We start from the raw sequence: 14043 nt of genomic DNA, 5'->3' as shown, positions 1-14043 counted from the left end.
TCCATGCATCTTGTTCTGAGCACTTCCATGCAAGCCACACATCTGTCCTGGTGAAAATGGGAGGTGAAACAGATTGTCTCATAAATCTCACTGAAAAGTGGAGCACTGAGAAGAATGCAAAACCATCGGAACACTGGCAGCCCTACTGGAAAACTTCTTAGCTCATTCATTTAAGTCAACAAAACTGAGTGAGGACAGAGGCTTGAGATCTCTATCATCCCACAGAGGGAGACACAGGACTCCTTAAGCTGTTGCTTCCATTGTGACATAAGATACACCAGCAGTACATGATGTCACTTCATTTAATGCTCATAAAGGATTTCACTCTGTCAGTTGGAAGGATGTCCAGAAAAACAGTATCTGTACAAATGCCCAAAGATGCAGTTGATAAGGAAATACAGAGCAATGCTCTGTAATGAAGGAAACAGGAGATCCAACGAGACAAATGCCAATGAGTATATAAGATCTCACAAGAATTAAATGAATGAAGAGATTCCTGGCTGTACCTGGTGCAAAATAACCTAATCATGTACCCATTAGTTACCCCTGAGCAAAGGAATTGGAGCCCGACATAGCAGCATGTGGTTGGTACTTTGGATGATCCATTTCCTATATCTAAAAGTAGTCATACACAAGCCTGATTGGTTGAAACATCTCTTCACAAAGATTCTAACTAAAATCCGAGAACTGAGAATGTCCTTTTTTGAGCCTATTGAACAAGAATTCTTCCATTACCAAAACTCTCAGAAGACTTGCCCTACACAAGCAGATTTAAAAAAAATAATAATAATAATAACAATTCTCTCCATTGGAAAAGAACTCAAAAAGAACAACGAATTATGCAAGCAGTGTACTGAATGAGGAGGAAGAGAACTCTATGGCAGCGAGTAGAAATCAGGTGTCAGGGAACACCAGTATCAAATATTAACTTTTTGAGTAGTTTGCAGATGGTAATGGTCAGTGAGACAGAAAGTAAAACAGAAGCAGGCTGCTAGACGAGTAAGGAGGTTCACATGATAACTAATATATGGTTAAATGGCAAGATTTTTTGTTTAACTAGATATTTTGAGAGAAAACACTGAAAAGTATTGAAAACATGTCTTATACTCCAGAAAACACAGGTTGGAGGATGTCATTTATAAAGCAGATGCTGAGGAAACTTTAGCTAAGTGTCACAAGAGAAATCTAGTTTAGAAGACTCTGAAATACAACACACAAAAAGGCCATTAATGACCAGTTATACATCCAGTTGTACAATTTTCTGAAATACGAAGAAAATAAAGAACACCAGGCAAAGTTACAATAACTAAGCATAGCAGCTGATTCACTAGACCTTAACTATCTTTTTTCAGTAGAGCTTATCTCTTGTTAAATAACAAGGCATTGTTCCAAGGTAAGAATTAAGTGAAACACCATTACATGCTTCAAAAACAGAAGTTATATTTTAAGACTTACAGAATATGAAAAGCTAAGCCCTACATATATCTGAAGCATATGCCATCAAGCCTCCAATGTCTGAAAGAAGCTAGAGAAAAATTGCATCAGAGAATGCACAGATCAAATGACAAAAGCAACAACAGGAGCTGAAGTACATTTCTCAAACAGGTCTTTTCTAGTTTAAGGCAGACTTTATTGTACAGAGATCACAACTATAACAAAGGAGTTGAGGTTTTAATGAATCCTACAAAATATCTGAACAGAATCTAAAAACTAGGTTAACACATGCACTTTTACTATGTCTAAAATAGAGACAGAAAACCAATTTGAAATCTACTGCTTAGACCATCCAGCTAAAGCAAGGTAGAACAGATACAGCCCTTTATTTCTAATTAACCTAAGGATGTACAAAATTCAGCAATGTATCTGAAAGTGTTGCCATCATATACTACCATTATTGCAGCTGTAAAATGTGCTTGAAGAACAGCACTGTAAGTAAACCATTTAAAAGTTAAACTTCCAGGAGTAATGCTGGTTTAAAAACAAAACTACCACTACCACCACCAAAAAAAAAAAACAAAAAACAAAAAAAACAAAAAAAACAAAAAACCAAGAGACAAGGCCTGTTTCTTTCCTACCTAGGAAAATCAGTTCCACAACAGTGCCTGTCTTGGAAGCAGAAAAGCAAGTAGACAGTTTTCTTCGTCCCTGTACAGCTAATATGAAGGTCAGGGGCCTTCCTGTTCTCCCACGCGGAAAACCTGAGAATCTGAGAACTTCATCTGCTGGATATGCAAATGAGCATATGTTGAGGCAAAGATCTGTAATGTACTCTGCTAAGCCAAGGTAGGTGATGCAAAAACCAGTACTGGAATTGGAATAATGTTTATTTCTTAATTCTTGATGTGGGGCTTTTTATTTCCAACAAATGAACCAACACTGTTGACCTCAGCAACAAAATGCCTTCCTTTCATGTATAAATCAAGTGCCTTTTACAAAAGGAATAACCTCACTTCTCTCCAAATATTTATTCAACTTGAAGCAGAAGCAGGAGAGCATTTCAAATCAGAACCAGAATCCAAGTTTATTTAGTTAAATGGGCACCAAAGGAAGACTAAAAACCTCTTAACATACCCAAATTACAAGGTCTTAATTCAGCAACTGTCACTATACATCATGTAGGCTGACAGTCTCAAACCCTCTGGGTGCCCTTCAGAGCTGAATTAGTGCAGCAACAAACTGAATAATTTTCCCTTCTTGCACCAGAGAAGTTATGGCTTTTAAATGACATTTACTATGTTTTACTGACAAGTACTTACTTCAATGAAAGAGAATAGTCGTGCTTGCTTGTTTGACTGTTTCTTACAAGGTAGCTACACTCTTTACATAAACGTAAAAGGTTTTCTGCATCTGTCCGACTGATTGCTCCATGATACCATCTAGGAGAAATCAGAGAGATTAATAAAGACACGTCTCGCAACTCATACTACTTTACCACCTTATTTCTGTAAGGTGTGGACAGCAGTTAATATCATATTGAGATATTTAAGATCTAATATATTGCAGATAAAATACATATTGTTTGCTTTAACATTACCACCCGTGGAGGCTTGTAGTCTGTCTCAGCTGAAGGAAAAAAAAGTCAGATCAGGACAGCATGTGATAGAATTGGCATACTTAACAATCACTAGAGTATGTGGAATTAGGGGCAGTCTTCTATGTAGGAAATAAAATGAATGGGGAGAGGAGAGGTGGGTCCTTTACTATACTGACCACTGCAAACAATCTCCTCAGTACCTTCTGCTCTGTGTCAGCAAGTAAAATTTTGCAATCCAGTGGAAAGTGCTTTGTCCCTTTGGAAAATGTTCCCCAGTGAGATAATGAGCCTTGCCCTCCACAGGGTTGATTGCTTCTCTGAGGGAGTTCTCCCCCTTGCTGCAACTGCAGGAACGGTATGAAACCTCCCTGTCTTCCCAAGCAAGATAATGCATACATCAGGAATGCCCTCTCCCTGTCATTACCAGGAACAAAGACAGGCCTTGTGCAAAAGTTTCCTTTTGTTTGTTCTACATTTATTTTCCTGTTTCACTTACTCTGAAAGATGTTCCAATTAAAATATAAGTGAATAAACAGAGGTTCTTTTATCAGAAATTACTGAGCCAACGTCAGTTCAGCTGTCAAATTTTGTGAATGTGCTAAATGAAAATTGGTGTTTGAAAGAAAAATTCCTCATGTGTCTGGCTACAGCTAAAGTCTATGCTAAAGAAAGCTAGAGGTAAGGTTATACTGCAGCATATTCAAGACAGACTAGCAAGGGATACCCTAGACAGCTCCATCACATCACAAATACCACAGAAACAGAGACGTTTCTGTTTTCAGCCACCTCATTGGTTATTTACTGCTGAAGAAAACTTCTCAAGACACAGTCTAAAGACTGAATTGTCTTCTGAATGTAAGTAAGAATACTAATAACGTCAATCACAAAATGCACTTGGGAGAGCACAAAAAACATTTCTATTATTTAAAAATTGTATTTCTTTTTTTCTCCTAAAGGACCAAACAAAATGTGACCTAGCCCAAGACAGGGAAGTACCTGGAGTCTGATATTCAGAGGGAAGTTTTTGATACATTCTTTGGGCTGCATGTTTCCCAGTTGGCAGAGAGGTTCATGGAGAGCAAGCACAGAGTTGGTTCCAGGGGAAAAAAACAACAACAAACCTGATGACCAGAACAGCCAGAAAAAAACTAAACCAAAATCTGAAGACAACTGCTGATGGGAGAGCATCTGATTCAGAAATGATGCCTGGAAGCTGTTCTGGCTACTGCTGAGAGTCAACAGCAGCACTGAGAAGTGTAATTGCTCATGAATCATATGCCCATGTAAATAGGACATTTGGCTTGCTCCTGTTCCAGATAGCTAAAGATAAGCATAGTGCTATAATAAGTTTAAAGTTCCTGCCTAAACTGCAGTTTCAACTGTATTGTGGCTGTTTGCCCTGGGCGTGTCTATTTTTTAGATGTCAACATATAGATATTTGTATAGAAAGTTCAAAGATTCAGACGTGAATGATGTGATTAGAAAACTGTAAAATAACTTGTAAAACACACCAATGCAAAAGCACAGGACATGAGAGCCTGAAGACATGTATATCTTCTGAGGTATCCCGGAAAACAGTGGCATACAGTACAAACCTGGAAGCAAAATTCAATCACAGTGACACACTTCCTAAGATAAACTGAAAGCATCCTGGCCATGGTTTATAGAAGTTCTTCCTGATTTGCCTTATTTCATTAATGATCATCTTACAGCCATTAAATGGCTACAGCTCCACTGCAGAGAAGACAGCCGCATCAGTCATGCAGTAAGTGTGATCAGTTATTGCAGCTCACAGAATGCACAATACTATTCTGTTTCTGAGTTGGTTGGGGCAAAACAGGAAGTCAGGCCATGTGTGCACAGCAGGGAGGGATTCACTTTCAATAGAATGCATGGAACGCACACTTTCCTTTTTCACTGTTACACTGAGAAAGTGGAACAAATTCATTCAATTCCCATGTCTGTGAGTAACTCATTTTATGGTTATGGATTCCTGAGTCACAAGCAACTGAAAGTAACTTCTTTATACATAATTATAACTCGGACTTTCTGCCTATTTAGGAAACTCCCAAATTACATATTAAAAATTTACTTGTTAATTTGCATGCTTTCATTCCGCTAGATCTTGTGCTTTTCTCTACAATAAAAATTCTATTCTTAAAGAGAAAGGATGCAATAGTGCTGTTGTCTGACAACAGTAAAAATTGAGCACTTTGAATTATTACAAATAATCTAAGTACAATAAATCCAAACTCTCCAATTTTATTTTATTTTATTTTTTTGACCAATTATTATTAACTGGCTATTCATTTCAGGTTTGTTCCTGAAAAATAAAGAATCAGAAATAACCTTGTATGATTAACACTTAAATGATTAAAGGAAATAAAACTAACTCTGCAGACTACAGTTTTGAATTGCAGTTACACTGTGTAAATCTATTACAATAATCTCCTTATGAGTCTAAAGCTAACTGATAGATGTTCAACTTTCCACAATGTTTTAAGTGTATTTTTTTTTGGTTACTGTGGACTGAAATAATTCAAGTATGAGGACCAAGTTTTACAGCCAAATTTGTAGCCATTATTAATTTTTCTGTAATGCAAGTGAGTGATTTCACAATAGCGATTGCTATTTCCTCTGTTCTAGGTAAGTCTGCCCTTTGTTGACAGGCAGGTGCCTCAGAGGCTGAGGCTGGCCAGGTGGAAAACAATACCACATAGATTATAATATCCACTGTTTCAAGCTGAAGGCTCCAAATACTAATGTAATATAATGTAATGCATGTAAAAATAGTATATCAAAGGAAAAGGAACTGTTGGAATCACCATTGCTCCAACTCAACTGACAGAGGAGATTCTCTCCATGTGAGGAATTGGAAGTGCAAAAGCAACTCAGTGCTAATCTTAGCAATACAACTACCATTCAGGCATGTCCTCTCATTCACTTGAAAAGAAACTCTAACAGAACACTGTCTAGAGTGGGACTCCCTTAAGGGATTAAAAATACACATCTCTGACTTTACTCTCTGAACTTGTAGGAAAACTCACTGCTCATAAATATCCGCATAATCTAAGTAAATCACTCCACAGGAAGGTTTTTATTTCTTCTCTTATCAAGAGTTTGGGGTCCCTTTCACGGGGTTACACTTTTGGGTCACCTCTTCACACCCACCAGTCTGTTGGAATAATTTGAGGAACAGTCATGACACAGGACAGAGGCCATCTTTGAAGATTGATTAACTCCACGGAATTCTCCCAGAACTTGAATTTGGAGCTGACAAAGCAGCTTCTACATACCACCCTCAGATCTGACACCACAGAGAGGAACTAGTCTCTTTTATTTAAGCTTTGTTACTTGTCTCATAAAAACTCTCCCTACAGCAGTATTATAGCCAAATGCAAGGCATTTCCTGAGATACTAGAAACATGATATGCAGCAATAAAAGCACAAGAATTTACACATTTACATTTAAAGCACAATACGGATGTACATGAAATATACTTGCTTTTCTTAATGCAACACAGTAAGTATTGTTTTAAGTAGAATAATTGCACATGACTTACAAGATTAAGTTGACTGTTCCTGAAAGATTCCTATTTAACCTTATATTGTTTCCCATAGAAGTTAATTTACACTGTAGAGAATTAACAAGAACAGTTTTCTAAGTGCACTAAGAGAGGGGATGCAGAAGAAGTGGAGATGGACAGTGGAATCTAGGACATCTCCTGCTCCTGTAAGCATGAAAGCAAAGAGCTGGAGAGCAATAACTGGTGTTACTTACATCTGCTTTTCCAGTGGAACAGTTGGATCTATTCTTTCTCCTAGAATCCCACAAAATTCTGGACTGCCATGTTTGATGGGTTTAAACCCTCTTCCAGGCGCTCTTAATTGCCTGCGCTGGTCATTTGAGGAAGAAGGAGATGCTTGTCGTTTCTCACTTCCATTAAATTGGGCTGCAAGACATACAAAAGTTACTTCTCCAGGCAAGTTTAGCAAAGGGCAACATGGCTGTAGCATTTAGAGAAGTTTCACGCTTCCCAAGGAGAATAAGCATGCATCCATTAACATTAAAATGTTTTGCCTGCAAAGTTATATTTATCATCCAGAAATGTTTCTAGCAATGCAAAATACAGTCCTGAAAATCCACACACTTCTAAATCCTGTTAAAATTGTCAGCGCTTATGTTAATACTTGGTGTTGTCTTCTCCAGTAGATGATACTGAGAAAATACTCCTTGCAGTAATGAACACAGGCTTTCACTGAACTGCTACAGAACAATAGGCAAGGGAGAACATCACAAACTCAGCTTGCCTCAGCTTATGTGGAATCACCGACACAGTGATCCTGGCGCACTTTCAGACAGGTGACACCCATCTACACATATTAGAAATGCTAGCAAGTAGCAAACAATTAAAAATGGCTGATTTTTTTTTTTTTTTTTTACAACACTGCCACAAGGTTTTTGTATTGAAAGACTAGGGTATGTAGTGATGAAAAGGAAAAATTATATTTGTTATGTTTCTTTCACAAACTGTATGTCAAGAAAAGCAACATGGCTATTTATCAAAGCACATATGAACAAGGCCTGCAGCCTCATCCCCATAAAAAAACACACCTAGTGATTCCACATATCTATAACTTCAAAGAACTGAAGGATCAAATACTGACAGAAGCAGTGAAAGCAGCTATCTACACTTTCTAGAGACACTGCCTTCTGGGGTTTGCTTCTTCATTGTAAAATAACCAGCTGTAGATGGATTCTTGTTTCTAAATATCATCTAGTGGGGAACGAGTTGAACAAACCTCACTGTATCAGCAGGCAAGTATGACAGTGCACACAGAGCAGCCAGCTTTTGTGTGAATTTCAACAGCAGCATTAGAGAAAATGAAAATGTTACAAGGACAATTATAGAGAATAGCCACTGCAGCATGTTGTAGATCATGTGCATTCAGATCTCAGATTGTAACACACAGACTGCTAGGCATGTGTCTGGTAGTACTTACTGTTTTAAAGCAATTGGACAACGGGAAAAAGCTGTAATCTTCAGTAATATAAAGCATAAAGAATAGAAATGTGTTGGACATGGAAAATCTTATGGAGAGTTTTGCTTTGGTTATTTTTATATGATTTCCACATGTCTTGGGCACACTTCCAAATTGCCCCTCTTTTTTGAGAAATTAGACACTAAATATTATCAAAATTGGACAGATGTACTAACTCATTTTCTGAACTATACAGGACAGAAATATGGTTTCATTTTGAAATGTACATTCAAATTTAACCTTATTGCTGGATAATGAAAGCTGACTAGCATAACAAAGAGAAATGCTGCATGTGTGTACTCACAAGTGACACATGAACAGCACTGTTGTTTCAACTTCAAGAAACACCAGGATACTGTAGTTTGGGGACTGTTAATGTAGGTGACCTTAATGTTATCAGCTACTGATTGAGCAACATCTTCCAGACATCAGAAATCAGTTCAAAAAATGAACATGAAATTCAGTTCCTAACAGTAGCAAAATCTTTACAACATCATGATGGGTAAAAATAGGACTCGTTTGGCAAAAATAGCACAGACAAAGTTAAATTTCAAATGTTTTGAATGTTTTTGTCTGAAAAGCTCAGACAGTCTCTGGACTCCTGCCCTATTTCTTTTTTGTGAACTAAACTGGTGGGAAGAAGCAGTCTAAAGGGATATCCAGGCAGACAAAACTGGCAAGTGTGATAACTCAGGCACCAACCCATACGATGCTCTTATCAAGATGAATTTTTAGGGCACTGTAAATCCACTCCCCATCTAAGTTGCAGTATATATAGGGAAGATTCAGAAGTTAAGCTCTGTGCAGCTAGGAGTGAAAAGTTACTTATTGCCATAGTATTTGTGTTTATGTGGCCATCAGCTACAGAACTGAGCGCATCCCCAACCTTTCCTCACCATCCACGTTCACTCCCTTCTCCTGCCTGTAGCTGGTGGCTCATTCCTCTGGGGTTAGTGTGGCAGAGCTGCCTTGCTCTGTGTTCACCAGGGTCCCCGGCGCTAGCAGTTGCATCCAGCACATGTAGCTAAGTTTGGAATTCGAAGATCCTCCCCTAAGGGCTCTATAATCAGTGCTAAGTGGTGAAACCTACTACCAGATGGCCTGCTTCAAATCAGAGGGCTACTTATTTCACTAAGTGAGCCTGAGACAGGCTCTACAGATCCTGTGTGCATTTCCTTTTCCCAGACGTCTGTTCTCCCCACATCACCGTGGAAAGGCCTGTTTTCTCACACCCAAGCAAGAACCAGTGTCAGCTTGATGGTACCGAACCAGCTGTCTGGTTTTGCTATTTCCTTTTTCAGACAGACTTACTTTCCAGAAAGTTACTTTGTCCCTGTGATTTTGCCAGACTCAGCTCTTCTGGGCAAACTAGTTTGCCTAGCTCAACAGGAGGTATAACAAGACTGGCCCCGCTTCTCATAAAAGCCTTTCAAAAACACATTTCAGCTCGAGCCATTATTTCCTTCCTACTTTCTTCTCTGTACTGCCTCCAATGAAACAAAACCAAACCTGTTTGTGAAAGAACTCAAGCTGCAGACAGCTAAAATGCTGCACTCCATTTCACACAGCCACATCTTTCAGCACTGCAAGTAACAGCTGCAGCACTGAGGAAGGCTGAACACCACTGATCTCCCCGGCCTCAGTCACACCAGGCCCAGCCGGGGAGTGTGTCAGTCCCCACTGGGGACTGGGGAGCTGTGCTGCAGGCCTACTTCTGCTGTTCAGCCATCACAGCCTCTGCACACCTTCAGTTCAGCACATCTCAAACTCCAGGCTGGAGACAGACAGCTTCTCTCCATGCTTCTGTAATAAATCTTGAAGTCATGCCAGACATACAAACGTCTTCCTAAAAAGGCTTGCACGAGTAGTTGACTTCATGGTAATTCTAGTGTTTCTTGCCATTTTGGCTTCTTTCCTAAATCTATCACCTAACAAATCAAAAATGTTTGCTGCGTAAAGCTCATAGTGTCTGCACTTATGTCACAAATGTATGCTATTCCCTGCAGATGAACTTCTCAACAAAGGAAGGTGTTAGCCTGCAGGTTCACGACCTCCACAGCTCCAGGTAGTTGTAGGTCTATGAAGTGGGACTAGCTCCTTGCAAGAATTTCTAATACCACTTAGGCCAGTGTTGTGCTATTCAAAGAAATCCACCAGAGTTCAGAATTGAGCAAAACCCATCCAGCCTGTTTAGCTAGCTACATTACAGAACCACAGTATGCAGAAAAGTCAGAAAGCAAATCACACACCTCATCACGGGGTCAGTACTTCTCCAGTGCAAACATTTCATTGTTTCAAACTTAGGAGTTGGATCTCTTCTTCTCTTATTTTAAATATTTATAAATCCAAGGAATTAGAGTAAGTACAGAAAGAACGGGTTATGCAGCAGCCTGCAGACAGTCCTGATACGTTGCTGTGTAACAAATAACCAGGTGCCTAAGACATAGTGAGCTATAATGAACGACACACCCCATTTCAGAATTCTTATTCATCTAAAAAGCTTATTTTCCTAGTACTGTAAAACAGACCTCTGCATGTTGATGTGAGCCCATAAGGAATCCGACCATATCATAACACTTTTTAATTAAATTTCTTCTTAATCTGTTAATTTTGTAAAGCGATGCTTTAATTTAGCATGCTTTCATCAAAGTTTACTACATAATGCCTTAGAAGAATATTTACACGTAGGCAAATCAGAAAATGTATTAATATTGGATAGATTGTGCCTTGTTAATTTACATTCACGAAGTACATGATGAAGAAAGAACTGACAGTGCTAAGGTCTTCTTAAAATCAACACTCAAAAAAGACTATTTCAGAATTCACTCACTGAAGATGAGAAAAGGTGGTCATGAAAATGATTACAGGACTGAGTGACTTCACAAATGCCAAATACTGCAAAATAAAAAAAGCAATAGAAACTAACACGTTCATTCTCTAGATTTAATTAAAACTCAACATTTTCATATGATATGCACAATACATGAAGAGTAAGGCCTAAGATTTCCACGTGCACACTTGACTCTTGGGACAATAACTTTTGAAGCCAGTGATCTCCCTTCTGTGCCTGCTGTATTACTAATTGAGAAATCTATGAAGTATGATCTCACTGCAGACAGATATGCCCTGGCCCCAAAGAGTTGTACAGTAAATATTTAGCTTGTATCTCAGTGTTGCTAAACAATGAAGTTTCTGTCTTAGCTGTTGTACATACATTGAAAGAAAAATGACCTCTGGGTACACACAATTGCTATCCTTGTGCTGGAAAGATCACTGACTGATATTATTCTTAGTCACTGGAAAATTATCAAAAATACTACATAAGGAAAAGCTCAGCTCACAAGGCTAAAACTATACAATACTATGCTGCAGAAAGAAGCCGCAGAGTTAAACAGCTTTAAAGAATTCTGCATTCAAGTCTTTAAGTGTCACATACGCAAGCATGCGTTTCTCTCCAACATCATTTTACAGTCCAAGGGCTTTAGTCAAATAAAATATTCTTTGCTCAAAAGTAGCTCTAGTCCCAAGTGGTAGGAATGGCTGACTATGCCGCCAGCCAAACAAATACTAGACAGAATGGCAAAAACTTGGATGTCTCTCAGATAATGCATCCAGACAAAAGTAACTATTCAGTTCCTTTGCAGGAGCTCTTCAACAGCAACCTGCTGTCACTGCAGACTTTCCCATGGCACTCAAACTAGCCCAGAGGTCTACAAAGATGGGAATGAAAAAAAAGCACACCAGTCTCCTTCTGTGGGACAGAAATACACATGCAGCTAACAGGAGAAGGTGACAGAGAGCTGGTGTCGGAAGGTGGGAACCAAGAAATCCCAAGGAGAGGTACGTAGGACCAAATGTTAAGTAGGGGAAGGATGAATAACAGAGAGTAGGCATAGAAGAAAGTCAGTGGAAGGAAAAAAAAAAAACAAATAAGGATGAGACTGCAAGAAAGAGAAATGTGCAAGATGCAGACATGGCAGCAGAGAGGAGAAAACAGGAAATTTGCTCTGGAAACAAGAAAATTCTCTGGGAAACAGTGCAGAGCAGCTGAAAACTTACTGCAAATCCACTGTCTGTGGCCCTCTGCAGCCCCTGCAGGTGCTGCAGGCAGCCTGTAGATCCTTCCAAGCAGCAGATACCCTTGCTCTGCAATAGAGTTACTAGAGACCATGCTGCAGTGTATTAAGTCTCATCACTCAGGAGACTGAAGTTGCACATTTGCTGCTAGCCACGGGGAGCTTTGCTGCCATCATAAGGAAACAAAAAGGCTCTAAGTAAGTGGGGTCAGTGATAGGTAGGCCAGAAAAAGGGCGCAAAAGCCCCAAACAAATTAAGGATTTATACACATATGCTAGACTGACTTTCAGCATCTGCAAAACAGCTACTGTGGTACTGGAAACCCAGTGATATGTATCTCCTTAGAACCTGGTCAAACTGACCAACCTATCCTGACACACAACAGATATCTCAAATTGTAGCCAGGATCTCACAGACAAGTCTCCCAGCACAATTCTTGTAAACATTTTAATTGGCCTTACAAAGGGGATGAGTCAGCTCAGGCAAGCCTGAACTGAAGTCTGCTGCCAACACAGAAGGGCTCAGGACCAGAGCTGTACATTCTATTTGAAGCCACATAAACAGGTTAAGATTTTGAGTTAGAGCTCATGCAGTGTATGAAGAGAGACTGTACTGCACAGCATGCAGCAGAACTGGATGGTGGCTTACATCCAGGTTCTGAAGAACTATTTTCATATACTTAAGGGTAAGTGACTGAGTATGGAATCCCACAAGACTATTTACATATGACATACCGAAGCACACCATGCTGCTAGAAAGTAGAAATCAGTTTTCTCTATCCTCCTCCTCTCTTCTATACGGGTCCAGCAAGAGGCCTATTTTTAAGCAACTGCTTCAGGTTCACTGAAGTCTCTTGCTCCCAGCTCCTTTTGTCAAGATAGGTTCTACAGACGTCAACTTGGTTTGGAAAAGTGTAATACCAACTGCAACGTGAAGACCCACAAATAAATGAAGCAGAGGTGTAGAATCACGGACGCAGCACATCTCCACTGCTTTACAGCAGTGCTACAAAAGAAATGCGTTTCTGTCATTCACCTCCACCTACTTAGCAGGCAATCAGGTCAGAAACACCCAACCAGAGCAGTATCACAACAGGCTGTATACAACAGAGCCCCACAGAGCTGTGGAGACAAGTAATTCCCCATTTTTGCAGCGTGGTAATATTATGGTACACAGATCTGCAGAATCAGGGAATAATTCAAGAAGAAAGAGGCCTTGGGAGGTGCGTAGTCCAACTTGATCAAGGCAGGGTCTACTATGTGATCAGATCAGGTAATTCAGAACTTTATCCAGCCATCCATTCACACAGATGAAGTCTGCAAAATCTCCTAAGGCAATCAGCTCCAATGCTTGGCTGTTCTCAAAGAGGAAAAAAATTCTTCTGCATATCAAGTCAGAACGTTGCCTTATTAAACTTATGTCTGTTATCTCTAGTCTTCTCATCATATACCTGCTCATCTGTGAAGGGCCTCTTACTCTTCTGGAAGATCTCCTTAAATTCATGGAAAAGCTACTTATTTGAGCTCTACGAAGTTTTCTCTTCTGCAGGCTAAGACCAGTTCTCAGCGTCTCCTCACTGGTCATGTGCTGCAGTTTCCTGCCATTTTGGTGGCTCTCTGCTGAAATCAACATTTATCAACATCTCTCTGGCATCAGAATACTAGACACAGCATAGCTGACTGCCCATGGTTTGTATGGGCATATGCTCTGCTGAGTGAAACACTCCAGGCTTGGGGAGGAGTGGCTGGAAAGCTGCCTGACGGACAGGGACCTTGGTGCACTGATGGACAGTCGGCTGAATACGATGAACCAGCAGGATGCCCAGGTGGCCAAGAAGGTCAATGGCATCCTGGCTTGTATCAGGAATGGTGTGGTGAGCAGGACTAGGT

At 39.7% G+C, this 14043-nt stretch overlaps 1 protein-coding gene across 2 annotated transcripts in view; it reads right to left on the bottom strand.

Moving 5' to 3' along the window:
* Positions 1-14043, bottom strand: part of SHB (SH2 domain containing adaptor protein B) — a 73834-nt gene that overhangs the window by 16187 nt on the left and 43604 nt on the right. For both annotated transcript variants that reach the window (XM_424863.8, XM_040655821.2), the window contains exons 4-5: positions 6816-6987; positions 2757-2876 (exon numbers count right to left, since the gene is read on the bottom strand). In XM_424863.8, the coding sequence (XP_424863.3) occupies positions 2757-2876; positions 6816-6987 (292 nt within the window). The remainder of the gene's footprint in view (positions 1-2756; positions 2877-6815; positions 6988-14043) is intronic.

Source organism: Gallus gallus, chromosome Z (genome assembly GCF_016699485.2).
Source record: "Gallus gallus isolate bGalGal1 chromosome Z, bGalGal1.mat.broiler.GRCg7b, whole genome shotgun sequence".
Taxonomy (NCBI): domain Eukaryota; kingdom Metazoa; phylum Chordata; class Aves; order Galliformes; family Phasianidae; genus Gallus; species Gallus gallus.
Note: the sequence above shows the minus strand (reverse complement) of the source record. Positions and strands in the feature narration are given on the sequence as shown.